At 41.4% G+C, this 21,641-nt stretch overlaps 1 protein-coding gene across 2 annotated transcripts in view; it reads right to left on the reverse strand.

The window, feature by feature from the left end:
- Positions 1-19,688, reverse strand: part of fam171a1 (family with sequence similarity 171 member A1) — a 96,649-nt gene extending 76,961 nt beyond the window's left edge. Inside the window, exon 1 of one of the 2 annotated variants that reach the window (XM_062958226.1) lies at positions 19,320-19,688. In XM_062958226.1, the coding sequence (XP_062814296.1) occupies positions 19,320-19,413 (94 nt within the window). In that variant the 5' untranslated portion in view covers positions 19,414-19,688. The remainder of the gene's footprint in view (positions 1-19,319) is intronic. The other variant, XM_062958225.1, reaches the window with a different exon arrangement.
- Between the last annotated feature and the right edge of the window lie 1,953 nt (positions 19,689-21,641).

A 21,641-nucleotide genomic window follows, 5' to 3' on the forward strand; every position in this document is an offset into this window, starting at 1 on the left:
GTTGCAGACTTCATGCAAGATCTCCAAAATGTGGAAACAATAATTCAGTGCAATTGAATGACAATTCTACTGACATTAATGGGACATCTCCCCCACCCCGTAAACATGCATCATGTCAGATTGTAAAATAAGTCGCTCCAGATGATGCTCAACGTGGCAAGCACTGTTCAGTCATTACTGCTCTTTTGTTCTCTTGTACAGCTATAACAAGTTCTGTATTTTTTTGTATTTTTTTGCCATATTTTAAAAAGGATTCAGAGAAGAGTGTATCATCACAGGACCACAATCTAAAGGCATAGGTTTTTTTTTTAAAAAAAATCCCAAAACCCAACTTCATTCATTGGAGCAAAAAGAACAAGAAACTATGGAGCTGACAGAAGAATATATAGAGTTTTGGCCAAAAACTTTCAGGAAATGAGGCATAAGCCTGAACGCAGCAATTACATTTCCCAGAGGAGGAAAATATGTGGAAAGGAAAGCCAAGGACAGAGCTTAAAGGCACTCTGAAAGAAAAAGGCTAAAGACAAGAAATACACCGTCAGAGGACTGGTTATAAAAATTAAGGGAAAGCTCTCTGAAGAAGGGTGATGCGCTGGAGTCACCAATATAAGAACAGTTCAAGAATCAGGATGAATGACAGTATTGCAAGCTAAGCACAACAAATGAAGGAGGTCAGTGGCGAAGGAGGTCAGCACTGGAAAAAGGAAGGGCACACTTCATGCCTCGCATGTCATTGTTTGAGAATGGAAGTAGCTAACAGGCTTGTGTTGGGAAACGTCTCTGGAGAGATGGCCTCCAGCCAATAGGATACAAAATTGGAGTAATCACAGAATGGAAGGCAATTCTGCATTACCCACACTGTTACCCAGCTAGCTCTACTGTTAGACAAAGTGAGCAATGGATCTGATGTGCCATTAAGGATCAGCATTTTCTCACTTATTTAACAATTTTATCCTGTTTTTATAACGGGTATGTGTTCATTACTTTTGACTTTGTCTTTTCATTGTAATCTTGATTGGGATTTGTTTAGCGTGACCTTGTAGATGAGGCAAGCATGTTGCTTCAATTTTATTGGGTTGGTGATTTTAATGTATGTTGTTGTTGTTTATTCATTCAGTCGCTTCTAACTCTTTGTGACCTCATGGACCAGCCCACACCAGAGCTTCCTGTCGGCCATTGCCACCACCAGCTCCTTCAAGGTCAAGCCAGTCACTTCAAGGATATTTATTTATTTATTTATAGTATTTATATTCCGCCCTTCTCACCCCAAAAGGGACTCAGGGTGGATCACATTGCACACATATAAGGCAAACATTCAATGCCATAACATAGAACAGAGACAGAGACAGATGCAGGCACGGGCTGGCCTCGGACTCATGACCTCTTGGTCAGAGTGATTTGTTGCAGCTGGTTGCTAACCAGCCTGCACCACAGCCTGGTCATCCATCCATCCGTCTTGCCCTTGGTTGACCCCTCTTCCTTTTTTCTTCCCTTTTCCCCAGCATCATTATCTTCTCCAAGCTTTCCTGTCTTCTCATTATGTGGCCAAAGTACTTCATCTTTGCCTCTAATATCCTTCCCTCCAGTGAGCAGTAGGGCTTTATTTCCTGTAGTATGGACTGGTTAGATCTTCTTGAGGTCCAAGGCACTCTCAGAATTTTCCTCCAACATCACAGTTACTACGGGAAATACCATTGCTTTAACTATGTGGACCTTCGTTGCCACTGTGATGTCTCTACTCTTCACTATTTTATCAAGATTGGTCATTGCTCTCCTCCCAAGAAGTAAACATCTTCTAATTTCCTGGCTGCAGTCTGAGCTCTTTGGTGGGAAACTGTAAGTGCTTCTTATTAAACTGAATCAGAACACTGACGGAAGCTTACCTAATCTTTATCAGTGTCAGGTAATGACAAGTTTTCCATCTCCTTAATTTTATTACAGCTTGTTGAAATTACTAAGGTTATGTCTACACTGGCTGCTCAAGCTGGAGCCAGTCTGGAGCATTATGCTCTGGATTGGCCATAGAATGGCCATGATGGTGGCCACACACACCTGGCTAAACCCACAGTGGCCCTGTGTTGACATCCAGATGGCCTAGCTGGGTGAAGACTACATCAGTCCCACCTAGCCATTGCTTTATCATCCATGTTGATCATCACTCTCAGCTGAAATCATGACAATTAAGCGGAGCCATAATCCAGTAATTATGAATGTGAATAGTCCCCAGGTCATATTGGGGAAATGTTATGTTTTCATAATTGTTTATGTTTCTGAAAAACTACAATCAATTAAGTGTTTGCACCAATAAGCACAGTAAGAACACTCACACCAACACGGGAGAGGAAGCCATCCCCAATGAAACTTCCTTAGAACACTGATTTAACATCCATTTTAAAGCCACCAAAATATTAGGCAATCACACAGCAGTTTGTTCCATATGTTGGATACAGACTGCAATGCTAAGAAAATGTAAATAAATATTAAGAAAACCTGCATGTATTATTTTATCTTGTGCACATTGGGAATGGGATTGGCACAACGTGACTTGCTCAACAGCTGTTGTTTCCTACTCTGCCAAATATTTAGAAACAGGTGGCACATCAACCTGGCCAAAAATGTGTCTTGGTCTTAAAATCCTCGGACGAAGTTGATGAGATCAGTGGGGATGCTTGGTTAGTTATCATCTCCCTTTCAACTGGTTTGGAGAGAGTGGGCAGTGAGTTGCTTGCGGCTCAGGAGATACTTTCCCCACTTAATAGCCACCATTCTCTTATTTAACAGATCCAGGGCTGTGCTGACTAAAAAGGGCTGGCAAATAAAGTTTTTAAACTCCTTGCGCTGAACCTCAAATATAAGAACCACAACTAGAACTAGAGAGTATGTGACTGTCCAAATGGTGTACTCCAGTATCCCTCAGTTAAAAACCAACTTGTGAGTGGTGAGGGAGGATGGGAGCTGCAGTTCATCAGCATCTTAGGACACGAGATATTTGCCATGTTTGATAGAAAACAGTTCAAGGAAATGTTTTGCACATCTAGAATCCAAGTATTTCCAGGACACTGCTAGCCCTGTGGAGCTGTGACTACTACTACTACTACTACTACTACAAACAGTAACAATAAACATAAATAAACAATAAACTAAAATATTATGAAAAGAAATTGGACAACAAAAAAACCCCAATAAAATAGAAATGTTCTGTATATTTAGTAGAATTTGGTATAATTAACTAATCCTTTTCTTTGTTCAAATCCTATTACTGTACTTCTCTAGATCTCATTCTTGTTACACATAAATCTGTGTTGGATGGGGACTTGACTCTAGTCTTTACTCATGTTCTAGTATTTACATGGAAGCTATTTGGTGATCTGGGACCAGAAACCTTATCTCAGCCAGATCTCTTTCATGGGGTAGTTTTGAGGATAAAATGAGGAACAAAGCCACATACATTATCCCAGAGGAAAGGCACAATTTATATGGAACAAATAACTACGAAATAAAAAAATAACAATCAAAAAATAATTATCAATTATATTCCTTTGTTGTTTGAACTGCCATCATGACAATGTGACTTATGGTGACCCTATGAATGAGAGACCTCTAAGTGTCCCTGTTATTAACAGTCCTAAGGCAGCGGTTCCCAACTTGTGGGCCGTGAGAACAAAAATTCAGTTCGCGAACCTCCTTCCTCTTTGTTTTATTTATTTTATTTCCACTCCCCACAATAACCCACAATATCTGCTTTGAATTGGAATATATGGCAGTATGGACTCAGATAACCCAGTTCAAAGCAGATATTATGGGATTTTCTGCCTTGATATTCTGGGTTATATGGCTGTGTGGAATGGCCCTCTGTCTCTCTTGCAGGAGGCATTCATCTCTGGGCCTGATCGCCCCTCCTCCTCCTTCTTGGGGGGGGGGGGATTCTCTCAAGGATTGCTTCTTAACCAGTGGGGCCCTGACCTTTGGGGTCGTGAAAAAATGTGGCTAAAGTTTCCAAACTCCTAGCTTGGTATTTACACAAATCTGTTTTGCGACAACATGGCTCTGTTTACAGTGGACTCTGCAGAAAAATGCTTCAGGCAAATCAGCCTGTTTCACAGCCCTCGCAAATGCTGACTATTAAGTTTAACAAATATGTTCAAAGTTTTGATCAAAGTTTTATTTTAGATTAACAGTTTATTATTCTTGAATCTTGTGGTCTTTGCTAACAACAAAAAAATCAAAGTGGTCTCTGGTCAAAAAAAGATTGGGAACCACTGTACTAAGGTCTTGCAAACTCAGGGCTCATGGTTTCCTTGATTGAGTCTATCCACCACCTGTCTTCCCCTTTTCTTATTGCATTCTACCTTACCAAGCATTATTATCTTTTCTAATGCGTCATATGTATTCTCACTATATGTCAAAAGTATAATAGTCTCAGTTTAGTCAAGTTGACTTCTACGGAGAGTTCAGGCTTGATTTGTTCTGAGACCTCATTTGTCTTTTTAGTAGGTATTTACAGAAGTCTCCTCCAGGATTACATTTCAAATGAGCTGGTTCTCTTCCTATCAGTTTTCTCTACTTAGTTTTTACAACCCTACATAGATAGTGGAAATATATGGCATGGACAATTGCGACCACGTAGTTGAATTTGCATGAAAGATAGTGTTGGATTGCAGAAATAATAACAGATAGAGGTCCAAGAGATGGGCTTGTTTGCTTCAATGTGAGTTGTCACTTGGAGCCTTAAGAGTATTAAGTAAGCAAATGCACAGACTCTCTCTGCCTTTCCCCTACCCAAAGTGGCTGCATTACTGTTGACTTGGCACTGTGTAAATAATACCATCTGCGTGAAAGGATAAAGAAGGTGACTTAAAATGCGATTACACCGGACTGAGTGTGACTTTAAAGGAGTTTTTCGCAAATGGAATTCTAAGGCAGCTCACAACTCCAAGCCATTTGTTAAGCCCTAATTGGAACAGACTTCAGAATATTAAGCTATTAGACAACATAAAAAACACCCCACATCCTAGTAGCTTAGAAACGAAGGAAGGAAGCGGATTTTCCATAGCATTAAAGGACACTTCTGAAATCACTGAGCTTTCAGATTTTTTCCCATCTAGGAGAGGATTAATGAGACCAAAAGAAACCTTACTCCACAATAGAACAGTAAGGGTGGTGCACATGTACACCCCAATAACATCACTGACACTAAAGTTCAAGTATATACTGCAAAATAAAACCTGCTTCCAATAACTGTCTTCAGATTGTCTTGTATAGCAGAATAAACCTAGTGCCTTCCAGCTGGAATGGACTAAAGTTCCCATAAACCATAGTGAGCACAGACAATAGTCAGGTGTTATGGGAGTTATAGCCCCAAAATTCTAGTACAGGGAGGGAAACTGTAAAAAAAAAAACTGAAGCCAACTTTCACTGCTGTTCTCCTTGAGCCCCTCTTTCAAACAGGATGGATCATGAATAATACAGTATCAACATCAACCACCAGTTTGGGCTAATTTGGCCCATTTTTGGCATTGATCAAGTTTTTTTTGGGGGGGGGGGTTAAAACACCACATTTGCAGGAAGGATTGGTCACATTTAGGGATAAAAAGCCTTGGAATAGATCCAAACTTAAAAAAAAAGTAGTGGGAAGCTTTGGGGGTATCTGGGGCTCAGTTTGGGAACAGCAGAAGTGGGGCATAAAGCCACATATGGTTCATGGACCACAGTTTCCTCACCCCATTCTAGAGAGTACCAGATTGTGAGATGCCTGCTCATTACTATGGCCAATTTCTGCTTGTTAGTGATGAAAGCAGAACCACTTGTTACATGACAAAAATCTATATAAGAACTTGAAAAAGTTATGTTTTTGAACTAAAAGCTCTAGAACCTCTCAGCCTTCACAGTCACTAGCCATGGTGACTAGGGGATTTGGGGAGTTGCAGTAACTTTTCCAAGTTCTGTCATGTATAAGTGAGTCACCCAATCGATCAGGAATACTTTTGTTGCTCCAGTAGAATTAGCCAAAAGTTGAATGCTCATGGTGAATAAAGCTGAAGCTAATAGTAGATAAGATGAAAGGCAAAAGGAGGGGGTGGGATAATGCTTTTCAAGGTCTGGGATAAAGGATAGGAGCTTCCTCCTCCTCCTCCTCTTTCCCATTCTTCTATCACTCTTTTAAAATTCCCTCCTGCAATTCCCTTCTCTTCCTATCACATCTCTTCCTCATCTTGTTGGGAAGTAAAGACTGGTCTTGCTCACTTGCAGAAGGATGTTGATTCAAAATAAGAACTGTATAAGATCAAGCCAGTCTACATAAAGCCTTAGGGCTGCTGGTTGCCCACCTTTGATTTCCATCAACAGCAACAACAAGAACAAAAAAACAAACAAACAAACAACACAATCAGCTCAACCTTACTGGGGTCAAGATGAATGAGGAAACTGCTAGCTACCGCAATAACATCCTGAGTAAACTCCTCTTGCACTCAAAGTCAATACAGTTGGTTCAATGTGTGATCAAACTTTGACAGCGAGCAAAATATGGCTCTTATTACTTGATGTACTAGCTAGAGAAGCTGGGAGCTATAGTCCAATGACATCAGAGTTCCATATAATTCCCACCTTGATCTTAGTTAACTTAAAAAAAATCCACACATAACTCTGATTAAACATACAGGAAGAATCTATGGATTTTAAAGACCTCACAAATTTAGTACGGAATAATTTCATGGACTAGAGCTCATTTCATTCAGTGAATTTAATTTTAGGAGATACATGTGTACACAGAAACAGATAAAATGCACTTGAAACAATACATCCAGAAGGCCATGAAAATGCAAGCAGTACAATCTGTGACATTTCCAAGAAAAGCTTGGAGGACATGAAATAAACACAATGTCCTGTTCAAGGCAAACTACAAATACAGTATTTTAAAGATTGTTATGTAAATTAATAGTTGGACAGCAAACTCTCGATAATCCTGAATCAGCTGTCCTGATCATGATGCCCTTAAAGATGGCAGAGATGACAGTTCCCATCATCCCCAGCAGCATGGCCAATGGTCAAAATCAAGTCACATCAGCCTAACAATATCTGGAGGACTGTACAATCCCCACCTCAGTGTAGACCATAGAAAACAAGCCTTGTTTTAATATATTTTGGAAAAACACAATGTCAAATCATCATCTATTTTGATTGGAATAAACCAAGACACACTTGCACTAAAATGAGAATAAAAGAAACACTGGTGCCTGTATTCTTTGCTTTTTAAACACACTGGGCTTTACTACAGCGAGGTGAAATTTTCTGGGATTACCATCAAGAACGTTCAAGGCATTTCAGTTTAGATCAACTATAATTTCAGAATGATCCTGTGAAGATTGACATTAGGATGATTTCCACTGCAGGAAAAAACATTCCCTGTATATATTAAACAAATTCAATCAAACTTCCCAAATGTTGGCATCGGTCCTGTAAATTGAAGCTGCACAAAGCTAAGCTGCTAAAAACCTAGACACACCAAAGCAGTTCTTATTATATCTGCTATCTTCTAGTGTTTTAATACACTGTCAACAATATCTCAGCTTTTTCCACCTTCTGTTCTATGCCGCTTGTCATACACACAACTATTTTTTCTCAGTTTACCCTTTTTATTATACAACAGGACTTCAAAGAATTGCAAAATAACAGAATACACTAAATTCAGATTATTCTCCACCCTGAACCCAACTATACAGATTTCACTGTATGTATATTAGGATTACTAGCGCGAATTTCAGCAAGTGTTGTTTGTTATCTAGTTGCGTGAATAGCCACACTTGCTGAAATTCCCTCTTTTACCCAACAGTTTGAGTTATCAGAGACTTCTCCAATTTTCAGTGTGGCAACTCGGTGTAAAGCAGGTATTTAGTTCACCTCAAGAACTTTATTTGACCTTTATTAACACATTCATGTTAGCAGCCTCCCTGAAGACCATGAATCTTAACACTTTCCTTTGAAATGTAGATATAAGTAATTCGACAAATTCATGGATTCCATACACTAATAAGAATATAAATAATAAAACTTTATTTATACCCGGCCACCGAACTACATGATCAGGTAAAAACAACATACACACAATTTACAATATAACAAAATAAAAACAAAAACCAATATAAAACATAAGTATTATAATAATTAATGATATCAATCAACCGTCAATACAATTCACTGGAATACACTGAAGCCATGACAGTTTAAAGTGGAATCAAACTAATATAAGGAGCAGATATACCTTTTATAGTCAAAGGATAGGATATCCCTGAGCATATTCTAACGTAGGACTTGCTCTACAACAAAACTGAATTGAGCTCACAGTGCTTTCTCACAAAAGTCAAATCCAGGTTACTTTCAGCTGTCTTTCATCAGCAATCCAATGTAATTTGATTTTTTTTGCTGCTATTGTTAAAGAAACTGCAAGTTAGAATCTCTTTGGTCACAAGCTACCTAGTATTTTAAGTTAATGTTGAACATTCAGTCTAGGCCATATGTGTCAAACACAAGGCCTGTGGGCCATGCCATTTTATGTGGCTCTCCAGATGTTGGACTACAACTCCTGTATCCCTTGTTAGACATCATGATTAGAGCTGATGGGAGTTTTGGAACAGTAACATCTGGAAGGCTGAAGTTTGTTCTGTTTAGTTAGAAGAGTGAGGTTTGATTTTAGATACAAGGCTTGGGGATATGATGTCTGACTTTAAAATGTCCTTTGACCTTTCCCCAACCTCAGAACCACAAGTGCTGTTGGACTGCAGTTCCCATTATCTCAGTCTGCATGGCAGATAATTAAATGTGATGGGAGTAGTCGGGCCCTTCCAGACAGGCCCTGTATCCCAGGATCTCATCCCAGGTTTTCTGTTTATCCCAGATTATCTGGCAGTGCGTACTCATATAATGCAGTTTAAAGCAGAAAATCTGGGATCAGATCCTGGGATATAGGGCCTGTCTGGAAGGGCCCGTCATTCAATAACCAAAACTAGGTAAAAATTAAAGAGCACAAAGCACTATGTGTATGTATGTCTGTGTGTGTGTGTGTGTGTGTGTGTAGTTGGCTCTCTGTATCGAAGGATTATCTGTCCATGGATTCAACGGCCCTCTGAAGACAACCATAAGGATAATGTGACCCTTGATGAAAATGGGTTTGACAGCCCTGATAAAGTATTTCCTGCATTCTACATTCTTCATTCTACCACTCAGCATTAGATTTGCTGTTGTTCAAATCACTTCTGATTTATGACAATTGCAAGGCAACCTATCATGGGGTTTTCTGGGACAGAGAGTGTGACTTAGTCTAGGTCACTCAGTGGGTTTTCATGCCCAAGGAGAAAGTCAGACCTTGGGATACACCTACACTATAGAATTAATGCAGTTTGACACCAGTTTAACAGCCATGGAATCCTGGCAGTTGTAATTTTATGAAAAAACAACACTCTTTGGCAGAGAAGGATAAAGACCAACTTTATGAAACTACAACTCCCATGATTCTATACCATTGAGCCCTGGCAGGTAAAGTGGTGTCAAACTGCAATAATTATATAGTATAGCTTCACCTCTGTTCTCCATAGTCATAGTTCAGCATTCAAACCACCATACCACACTTTCTTGAGCATTAGATACCACTGTTAAAAAAAAGCATCCCAAGTCTTCCCAGAAGTTCCATTGTTTGCCCTCACCTCTGAAAATGCAGGAGATAGTTTCTTTGAGACAGATATGAACCAGTGGGAATTGGACTACAGCATATCAAAAGAAGACTATAACTTGCAAACCCACCTTTCTCCCCTGATGCAAAATTACTCTCCACAAATGGTCCCCTTGGCTTATAAATCCTTCTATATTAAGAAAGAAATCCAAGCAAATAATCCATTGGGTTTTGTATGGTGATAAACCATATAGCAGTAAGCCCTGGATTTCCAAGGACTTGATGACAGAACTTGACCACTCTATTCATCATAAATCAATGCTCAGGGCTCACTCAAGGGTGACATTGCTGCAAGCAGAAAAGAGGTCAACTTTTCAAAGGGAGATAAAGTGAGTGCTCACTACGGCGGCAGCTATGCAATAATAATAGCTGACTCCCTATCTGTAAAACTCTCCCTTGATTTACAAAACCAGGCCATTCTATGCCTGCTGTAGCCAGGCGCCTTTCATCCAGAGACTGGGTTAAGTCAGTCTTCTTTAAGTCATCTTTTCCTAGCAATGAAAAGAAAAGCTTGAGAAGACACAGACACTGAAAAATTAGGATAGAAATGATTCAGCGAATGTATTGGGAATTCCTAAGAATTTAAGAAATAGATAAGGAATTCCATTGGGTGTATTTCTTCATATTTATCATTAGCTTTCCATCAACTGATTTGGAAATAGGAGGCAGATCTTGGAGGATTTTTTTTAAAGATTATAACTCCTAGAATCTTCCAGGCAACATGGCCACTGGGCATCATGGCTGGAGGGTTATGAAGAATATATTAACTCATTCTGATTAGTATGAGTTACTCTTGGATTGGAGAATATTAGCTCATTTTGATGGTTTTTGTTCCAACACCAAGAATAAAAGGATCACGCCTGTACTTTGGTACCATGTTATGCTATAAAACAAATTATAATGCATGCTGTCATTGCAAAATTAGTAATGTAGCATTAATTAGACCAATTGCCAGTTAGCAACATTTCATCAGTACATTAACCATCCCAATATTGCAAGAACCTTAGGCCAACAATATATACAGGTTGAGTATCCCTCATCCCAAATGCTTGGGAACGGAAGTGTTTCAGGTTTTAGGGCTGGGCTAGCACAGCGGTTTAAACCGCCTGCTATAGAAGATCCTGCCGACCGGAAGGTTGGAAGTTCAAATCTGGGCTGTATGGCCATGTTCCAGAAGCATTCTCTCCTGACGTTTCATCCAGATCGATGGCAGGCATCCTCAGAGGTTGGAAACTAGCCATAAATATGGCAACTCCTTTTCTCATAGCCAAAAGGACTTTCAAAACACCACAGGCTCACCATATTTATGCCTAGTTTCCAACAGACTTCACAACCCCTGAGTATGCCGGCCATAGACGTAGGCAAAAGATCAGGAGGGAATGCTTCTGGAACATGGCCATAGAGTTCGGAAAACTCACAGCAACCCTGTGATTCCGGCCACGAAAGCCTTCAATAACACATAGTCTGTGTATTCACACAGATCTCTATTAGGTAAAGGGAGGGAGAGAGGTCCTCAGGAGTCTCAAACCTAGACATTCCTGATGGAAGTACAAGGAAGCCTTCAACAACACATAAGTGAATATCCATTCTCTAAGGGGAGCTCCTATTAAGTATAGCTACATTTTCTTCTGATATCAATGTGTTTTCACCAGCTGTTTCAACCATAACACATATCCAGTCTTTCTCCCAGTTTGTTTGCATATTTCCTAGGAAGCAAGCAAAACAAGGAGCAACTGAAAGTTCAAGACACCAAATAAAACCGGTCCCATCACAATAAGATTCAAATCACAAAAATTCATCTTCATTGCAAGCTGCAGGAAAGTTGAAAGCATACAGTAAAGAATGGGTTCCCTGTCCTTCTCTAACATAAATGTCAGACCAAAAGCCTATATACAATAGTCCAAACTGAGTGCTGCTTGTCCTTCCAAGGGACTGGTATTCAGAAGCATTTAACATAGCAGGAGGAGGATGCACAATTGTCATTCCATCTTTTATTGGGCAAACTACCAGTGTCAGCTAAAGGTCACTGGCCTTTACATCCATACCATAAAGAAGTGAAGGAGGGGTTTGTTTCCATGGTGTACTGGTTCTCCTGTTTTTATTATTGGAGGGATTTTATTAGCCTGCCTTGATTGCAATTTTGCAATAACAAATACAGTAGAGTCTCACTTATCCAACATAAATGGGCCGGCAGAACGTTGGATAAGCAAATATGTTGGATAATAAGGAGAGATTAAGAAAAAGCCTATGAAACATCAAAATAGGTTATGATTTTACAAATTAAGCACCAAAACATCATGTTATACAACAAATTTGACAGAAAAAGTAGTTTGTTACACCTTAATGCTATGTAGTAATTACTGTATTTACGAATTTAGCACCAAAATGCGAGTGTTGGATAAGTGAGACTCTACTGTATAGTCTTACAAAGATCCTTAATTTCAATGTCGAGTAATTTGCAAGTTATTTACCACCAAAATATGGGCTTCATTTTAACCTCCCATGCCATTTAATGTGAACTATCATCCCCCCCCAAAAGGATGTCACTATATAAGCTCCAAAGTTCTGTTGCTTATAAACCCAACACCTGTTGAGTTACCAACTTTAAAATGACTACAAAGATCTAACGTCAAACTGATTCCATTAAAACAGCCACATGTGCTATGAGTTCAAAGTGCCAAGAATGGACACGCTTCTTTTTACTCAAATTTTTGGAAAGGCGTTTTATGTTTCTAACAGAGCCTTGTCATGGAAGGATGTTTTTCATTGTGTTTATGAAATTCTGAATCATGGCCCAAAATGTATTGCCTGCCCCATAAAAAGGCTTTGACAGCAACTGGCAAAGTAATTTCATATATTTCTAGGTTTATTAGAAAAGAGGAAAGCTGTCAGAACTCCCATGTTTTTGAGGAAATTTAGTGTATTCTGTGTTCAACCTTTAATCTTATACAAGAAGTATAAATGTGTACGAGAGGTACACATGTAACTGTCAGTATGCATTAAAATTGTGAGATTTCTTACTGTTAACCCAACATGGTGGAAGCTCTGTGTGGCACCACAATAAGAATGAATTAAAGATTCATTCATTCAAATGTTTTATTTTAGATATAGGAGTCCAACAAAATGAACCAAAGGCAGCATAATGTAGTGGTTTCAATGCTGGGCTATCATTCTGGAAGATCATGATTCAAATCCCCACTTAACTGTGGAAACCCAATGGATGACTCTCAAATCAAACTCTCTCAGCCTTAGAAGGCAGCAATGGCAGATCTACTGTAAACAAATGTCAAGAAAATCCTATGATAAGGTAAAGGTAAAGGTTTTCTCCTGACGTTAAGTCCAGTCGTGACCGACTCTGGGGGTTGGTGCTCATCTCCATTTCTAAGCCGAAGAGCCAACGCTTTCCGTAGACACCTCCAAGGTCATGTGGCCGGCATGACTGCATGGAGCACCGTTACCTTCCCGCCGGAGCGGTACCTATTGATCTACTCACATTTGCATGTTTTCGAACTGTTAGGTTGGCAGGAGAATCCTATGATAGGGTCACCTTAATCTGGAGACAAATTGAAGGCACAACAACAAAAAGAGAGAGTCACCATAATCTGGAGACGACTTGAAAGAACCACAACAATAAACAGCAATAAACTGAGGTGTCCACCAGTTGACACATTCCAAGATATCTGCAAGTATTTCGTAAATTGGAATAAAATGAACTGGAAACTACATTGATACAGTTAAAAGAAGTTTAGGCATACTCTTCCAACACATTTTTCCAACATATTCTGTTTTGTCTCAAAGTGCATCCACTTCAAAACCATGTGATGAGAGAAAATATGATTCCCACTTATATCCTTCCTAAAAGAATCTAGGAAGGCTAATAGACCATTTAAAATAGCATTACATTTCGTTTCTTGTGACTCTAACTTCCAGCAAATTACTTTTAGAGAGGAAGCAGGCCTGTTCTACAAATAAATGATATATAATAATTATCAAATTACTGAACAACCCATTTATGCTCACAACCAGTAGGTTCTTCAACCACTACCAGAGAGCCAGTGCATTCTGCTTTCTTGGGAATCAGTTTAAATGGCTAGATTATTTTCAAAACTTTGACTTCCAGGTTTACCGGTATTATCAGAAGTCCAGAGGAGTCACAAAAATATAACTACAAACATGATAATACTGAAAGTTTAGCAACAATATCATAGTCTAACCCTTGCTATGTCATCACACATTGGTTAAATACAGCGAGACCGCATAAACCTAGCAGGATAGGAGCCTGATAGAACATAGAAAAATATGTAGGAAGGAGAGTATGTTGTAAGCAAGGGCAATTTGTGTCATCTATGCAACATCAGTCTCAATCAAGGAGAACAATAAGGAGATCCATCTACCTTTCATTCCTAACATCTCAGCTGGAGCCAACATGAGATAAACATAACTCCAGTCCCAATTTGTTACGCTTTTGATCACTGAATAACTGATTGGATGGTTACAAAAAAGGCCTCTTCCTAATATATGTAAAAAGAGGCCCAGGGAGAAAGGGTCCATGACTGCAAAATTAAAGAAATGCAACAAAGAACCATAACTAAATGGTGATTGACAGTCTTTCCCTGATGTGAGGTATTGTCATGGGAATGTCACATCTACAGTACAAAGGGGCTCGTCTGGCAATGGAAAGACATCCCATGAAATGAGGTTTGGCTATCCTAAACTAAAATTGGTTTTATTCAAATAAAACATGGAAACAATAGATTATTTTAAAACGTCTCATTTCAGCATCATGCTGCTTCTGCTCCTTCTCTATAGACTTTTAAAGCTTTTGGTACACAAAATGAGTGCGATATACAGGGTAATTTATAATCTAGAGATGGGAAAATAATGCACTACAATACTTCCTAAGCTGTTTGATGGAGAAACCGAGTGTTTGGACGAGCAAGTTGATCCAAATATGACAGTGGTTCCACAAGAACTAATATGGTCCGCGACTTCATTGTTACTACTACGAATAATAACACAGCCTAACCAAAAAAAATTTTCTTGGTGTCTTTATTTTTAGCCCGGGTCCAGGGGTTATTTGGGATGCTGATTCAGAAAATTTAATTTGATAGACCACATCAGCTTTAGATTATTAAATATGGTTTTCTGTGAGCGAGCAGATGGCAACTATTGGATGGCATATGTTCTGTATCAGGAACTAGAGCTGATGTGGTCTATCCAATGCAATTTTCTGAATCAGCACCCCAAATCTAAAGTTGACCAAAAATTGATTCGTAACCCTTCTGGTAGAAATGTTGGAGAGTGGTCCCTGGTCAAGTGGTCCCTGGTCATAAAACGTTGGGAACCACTAAATTATGGCATATTGGTTCAGGTATTTGGACCAATTTGCTATATTTATCTCCACTGACCAACATTATTCCTTTATTTCCTCGAAATTCATCAAGGACCATCATTGGTCCAAATACCACCCAATGTATCACTAATACACATTAATCACTGTTAGTCACATACAGAGAAACTCTGAGCATTACAGTACAACCCTTATATTGATAGGACCAGGTATCATCTATTTGTGTCCATAAAAATGGCCGGTAAAATTTATCTATGTCTATCAAATATGTTCTCTCTAGCAATTTTCTAAATTTTCCAGCATGACTCTATGGTCAACCTCTGCTGGAAGCTGACCACAGAAACGCAGTGAAAGACTTAGAAATTCCTAGAGATGTGTTGTCATGGGTTTTAAAACATAGTCATTTCTTTATTCACATTTTTGCACCTTCATACAGTCCCTGTGCCCTTAAACCAGCTATGGACAAACTTCGGCTCTCCAGGTGTTTTGGACTTCAACTTCCACAACTCCTAACAGCCAGTAGGCTCTTAGGAATTGTGGGAGTTGACATCCAAAACACCTGGAGGGCTAAAGTTTGCCCATTTCTGTCTTAAACCCAGCAAATGTGGAAGGCTGACTGTACCATAAAGTCGGGCTAGAGGACCCAGAAAACGAATAAAAAGAGCATATTTTGTTGGACATGGATAACTATTGTCAATTTGCTATTATCCACAATTTCACATATTCTCATGAAGTCTGGAAATATATCCCTGCAGATATTGGGATTACCCTATAGTAGCAATAGACACATTATTTAGAGAGAGGGTGAATGTGAAAGGTACCTGGCTCAGCAGCAGTATGTGTGAAAAAGATCTTGGGAGTCCCCGTGAACAAGTTAAACAGGAACCAACAATGTGATGCTGCAGCTAAAAAAGCGAATGGGATTTTTGCATAAATAAGAATATAGTGTCTAGATCCAGGAAAGTCATGCTACTCCCTGGTCAGACCACACTTGGAATATTGTGATCAATTCTGGGCACCACAGTTTAAGGCAGATGTTGACAAGCTGGAATGTATACAGAGGAGGGTGACTAAAATGATCAAGGGTCTGGAGAACAAGCCCTATGAGGAGCGGCTTAAAGAGCTGGGCATGTTTAGCCTGCAGAAGAGAAGGCTGAGAGGAGACATGATAGCCATGTATAAATATGTGTGGAGAAGTCATATGAAGAAAAAAGAAAGGTTGTTTTCTGCTGCCCTGGAGATGTGGAACAATGGCTTCAAACTACAGGAAAGGAGATTCCACCTGAACATTAGGAAGAACTTTGTAACTGTGAGCTGTTCAGCAGTGGAACTATCTGCCCCGGAGTGTGGTGGAGGCTCCTTCTTTGGAGGCTTTTAAATAGAGGCTGAATGGCCATCTGTCAGGGGTGCTTTGAATGTGATTTTTCTGCCTCTTGGCATGGGTTTGGACTGGATGGCCCAAGAGGTCTCTTCCAACTCTATGATTCTAAGTTTACCAGGTAACTTTTGAATGTCTGTCATCCAAAATAGAAGAATCTTATACAACAGAAAGAGCAAGTAACTTTCTTGGAGGCTTTTCCATCCAGGCATATCCAGGATGTGGGAAAATCCAGCAGCAGGAAAATCACTGGCACCAAAGAAAGGGCAGCCCCTTCTACACTGAAATATAAAATCCATATTATCTTATTTGAACTGGATTATATGGCAGTGTAGACTCATATAACCTAGGACCCTTCCACACAATCATATAACCCAGAATATCTGCGTCCACACTGCCATATATTCCAGTACAAAGCAGAAAATGAGGGATTTTATTCAGCTGTGTGGAAAGCCTGGATGATCTGCTTTGATAATCTGGATTATATGGCAGTGTAGATGGGTGGAGTCAATCAGGATCAGAACCCAATATGACCTTAGGGCCAAAAATAGGAAAATGAATTTCAACAGGGAGAAATGTATATGTAGTTATAAACTTAGGCAATAAAAAATGTAAATCACAGCTATAGGATGAATGATACCTGGCTTAAAAACAGTTCAAGTGAAAGGGATCTAGGAGTCTTAGTAGACCACAAGATGAACATGAGTCAACACTGTGGTGCAGCAGCTAAAAGATTCAATGCAATTCTAGGCTGCATCAATAGTATAGTGTCTGGATGGAGATAAATCATCACCCTGCTTTGATCAGACCCCATCTGAAATATTGCATCCATTTCTGGGAACCACAATTCAAGAAGAATATGGAACATTTCCAGAGAAGAGAGACCCAAAAGATCCAAGGAGTAGAAGTCAAGCCCCATGAGGTGCAGCAATGAAAGGACCATGGCAGCGAAATCTCTGGCCCATTCCCTGTTCAGATATCAGGCAGCAAGCCAATGCTTTAAATCAAGAAATAGTTTTCTAAGATCTACAGATATACTTGCAGGAACGCCTCAGCAAGCAGGAGTCCAAAAGTGGCAGGCTAAAACCCGGAACCTCAATCCAGGGCTGATACCTAATGAGAGACTCCCTCCTGGGCACACAGGAGACTGGGCGACTTGGAAGGCACTGAACAGACAGCGATCTGGCACGATATGTAGTCAACCTTAAGAAATGAGGCCACAAAGTGGAGTCCACAGCATGCAAGTGTGAAGAAGAGCAAGCCACAGACCACTTACTACACTGCAGTCTGAGCCCTGCCACATGCACAATGGATTGGAGGACCTTCTTCTAGCAACATCAGAGGCGCTCCAAGTGGCCAGCTACTGGTCAAGGGACATTTAATATAACGCCAAGTTTTTAACTTTGTTTGTGGTTTTAAATACAATTGTACCCTTGGTTTGCTTCTGATGCGATAAATAAATCTGAGTCCACACTACAATATACTCCAGTCCAAAGCAGATGTGGGATTTAATTCAGCTGTGTGGAAGGGGCCTTAGACACAAAGCGCTGGATTCAAATGGCAAGGAAAGAGATTCCACCTAAACATTGAGCTGTTCAGCAGTAGGCTAAACTACTTGGGGGCCCTTCCACACAGCCCTATATCCCAGAATATCAAGGCAGAAATCCCACAATATCTGAACTGGGCTATCTGAGTCCACATTCAGATAATGTGGGATTTTCTGACTTGATATTCTGGGATATAGGGCTGTGTGGAAGGGCCCTAGGTTATCTGACTCCACACTGCCATATATTCCAGTTCAAAGCAGATACTATGGGATATAGGGCTGTGTGGAAGGGCCACCTGAATGTCAAGGCAGAAAAACCCACAATATCTGCTTTGCACTGGACTATCAGCCCCTTCCATGTGGCTGAATAAAATCCCACATTATCTGCTTTGAACAGGAATATATGTCAGTGTGGATTCAGATAACTCAGTTCAAAGCAGATATTATGGGATTTTCTGCTTTGATATTCTGCGTTATATGACTGTGCGGAAGGGCCACTGTCATATATTCCAGTTCAAAGCAGATAATGTGGGATTTTATTCAGCTGTGTGGAAGGGGCCTGGGAATGTGGTGGAGTCTCCTTCTCTGGAGGTTTTTAAAGCAGAGGCTGGATGGCCATCTGCCAGGAGGGTTTGGATTGTGTCTTCCAGCATGGCAGAATGGGGTTGGACTGGATGGCCCTTGGGGGTCTCTTCCAACTCTAAGATGCAAGAACAGAGGACGGCAAAATGCAGCATACAAAAAAGGGAAAAGACAATATTGCTAATGGCAGAGAGCAGTTTGTTAAGGAAGGGTCTCTTTCAAGCTTTGCCAGATGGCCCTCTTCACTCCCCCCTCTTTCTCCTCCCCATCGGTTATTTTAAGGGGGCACCACCCCTTTAATTCAAAGTACATAGACTATAGCAAAGGCTTTCCCCTAAAAAAAAATCCAGAAGGCTCTTCAAACCCTAGAAGGGAAAGGAGAGACTCCTTCTAGAAGACCCTCCCTCAAACAGGAGAGGAAAAAAGGATGGTTAATAGGAAACTAGAGAAATGGGGGACCCCCCCCCCCGAGGAGGATGGGAGGGGAAGCCAGCCCGGGCTGCACAAAGCCAGTAACAAAAGCCACCCCTCTGCAGCGTCCTCCGGCGGCACAGCAGCAGGGGTGGGCAGCGGGCGCCGCCCCCTTCTTGCATAGGAAGCAGCAGCGCTGGAATCGCACGCCCCCCCTTTTTCAGGCTCCCTTTCGGCGGCCCGCCCAGCACAATGCAGCCGCGGGAGAAACCATTGGGTGGGGAAATAGGGGGGAAGGAGAGGGAAAAGGGAAGACCCCGCTGCCACCGACCTTGAGCTGCTTCGGCCGCCGCTAAGGTCTTGGTCACCGCCTTCCAGACGTTGCATCCCAGCAGGCAGAGCAGGAGAGCCGCCGATCGGGTCATGTCCCCCCGAGGCTGGGCGGAGAAGGGGGAAGAGAGATGGAGAAGCAGCGATGGAGGAGGAGGAGGAGGAAGGGGAGGAAGCCACCCAGAGCGGCATCAGGGGCAAAAGAGAGGGAAGGAAGCCGGCAGAGGGGGAGCCTCCTCGGCCCCCTGCGTCCTCCTCCGCCGGTGGGTCTCCCCGAAGAGGCAGCCAGGCTCCGTCCTTAACCCCTTCTTCCTCCTTCCCTCCCTTCCTTCCTTCTTTCCTTCCTCCTTCTCCTCCTCTTCGCCTTTTCTGCCTCCACTCCGGCTCTGCCTCCCTCCGCCCCCTGGCTCAAAGGGACAGGCAACGCGCGCCACCTCCCGGCCGGTTCTGGTACTGCACCCACGCTCTAGAGCAGGCCTGGGCAAACTTGGGCCCTCCAGGTGTTTTGGACTGCAACTCCCACCATTCCTAACAGCCGGTAGGCTGTTAGGAATGGTGGGAGTTGTAGTCCAAAACACCTGGAGGGCCCAAGTTTGCCCAGGCCTGCTCAATTTTGCCTTGAAAAGAGTGTGTGTGTGGTGTGCAGGCGCCGAAAGCGTGGGTGCCTGCCAGTGCTGCCTACAGCCAAGCATCTCCTCTAGAGCAAGAATTTATTACTCTAGAGGAGGCGCTCAGCTGCTGGCACTGGCAGGTGCCCACACTTTCTAGGCCTACGTGTCACATACACACTCTTTTCCCAAGGAGAGTGCATGTGTAGCATGCAGGTCCAGAAATTCTTACTCTAGAGGAGGCGCTCGGCTGCCGGCAGCACTGGCAGGCTTCTGCGCTTTCTCTCCCGGGCTACACCATGCCAGCTAGCTATGCACTCTTTCAATCCAAAGGCATTTTAAAGAGGCTTCCCACTTCCAGGTTAGGAAGAGCGATGACCTCCTGAAAGAGAAGAGTAGTTTTCAAGGAATGAGAATTTACTTTTTTTTTGCTAGGGGATTAATAAATAAGATTAAACTGTGATGCCGAAAAGCAGGCTTGGAGCCTGGATTGACTCCTGCTTGTTTTTGTGCCAAACTGATTTTCGTACCTCAAGGGGGGTTCCCATATTGTGCTCCTGAAGTACAGTAGAGTCTCGCTTATCCAACGTAAACGGGCCGGCAGAACGCTGGATAAGCGAATATGTTGGATAATAAGGAGAGATTAAGGAAAAGCCTATTAAACATCAAATTAGGTTATGATTTTTCAAATTAAGAACCAAAACATCATGTTATACAACAATTTTGACAGAAAAAGTAGTTCAATACACAGTAATGCTATGTAGTAATCACTGTATTTACAAATTTAGCACCTAAATATCACGATGTAGTGAAAACATTGACTACAAAAATGCGTTGAATAATCCAGAACGTTGGATAATCCAGAATGTTGGATAATCCAGAATGCTGGATAATCCAGAATGTTGGATAATCCAGAACGTTGGATAAGCGAGTGTTGGATAAGTGGGACTCTACTGCAGCAAAAGAAACAAAAGAAATAAATATAATAGGAGAAATAGATTCTGCACACAACTCTACCTAGAATCTTATAAATAAGCTAAACAGTAATTGTAGATGTTACTGCACAGCTACCTTTCTGAAAACTTCTTTTACTCCTACTCCCCGCCACTTGATTATTTGTCAATGTCTCCTTAAATATTGTATTTTATAAGCTGTTTTCAAGTGGCTGTAAGTTGCATGCATTAAATGGGAGGAGGTCTTATGCATTTCAATGAATAAATAACAGTCCAATGAAGTCCGTTTGTTTTCCGGGCCCAATTCAAGGTGCAGGTTATCACCTACAAAGCCCTAAACGGTTTGGGACCCACCTACCTTAGAGACCGCATCTCCCCCTATGAACCTGCACGATCTCTTCGCTCTTCGGGAGAGGCCCTCCTCTCGCTCCCACCACCTTCGCAGTTGCAGCTGGTGGGGACGAGAGAGAGGGCCTTCTCCGCTGTGGCCCCCCGCCTCTGGAACTCACTCCCGAGGGAGATTAGACAGGCCCCCACCCTCCTTGCCTTTCGAAAAAGCCTTAAAACCTGGCTTTTCCAGAGGGCCTTCGACGACTAATTTTTGGGGGTTGATTTGTCTGCCCATTTAATTTAATTAGAGAGTGTTCTGCCATGATTATTGATACCTTGCCACGAAGCTACAGAAGCCCTCTATTTCGGCCTAGAACTGTTTTATCTCCTTGTTTTTAACATGTGATGTGTGTATTGATTGTATGACTGCTT

Source organism: Anolis carolinensis, chromosome 6 (assembly GCF_035594765.1).
Source record: "Anolis carolinensis isolate JA03-04 chromosome 6, rAnoCar3.1.pri, whole genome shotgun sequence".
In the NCBI taxonomy this organism is placed as follows: Eukaryota; Metazoa; Chordata; class Lepidosauria; order Squamata; family Dactyloidae; genus Anolis; species Anolis carolinensis.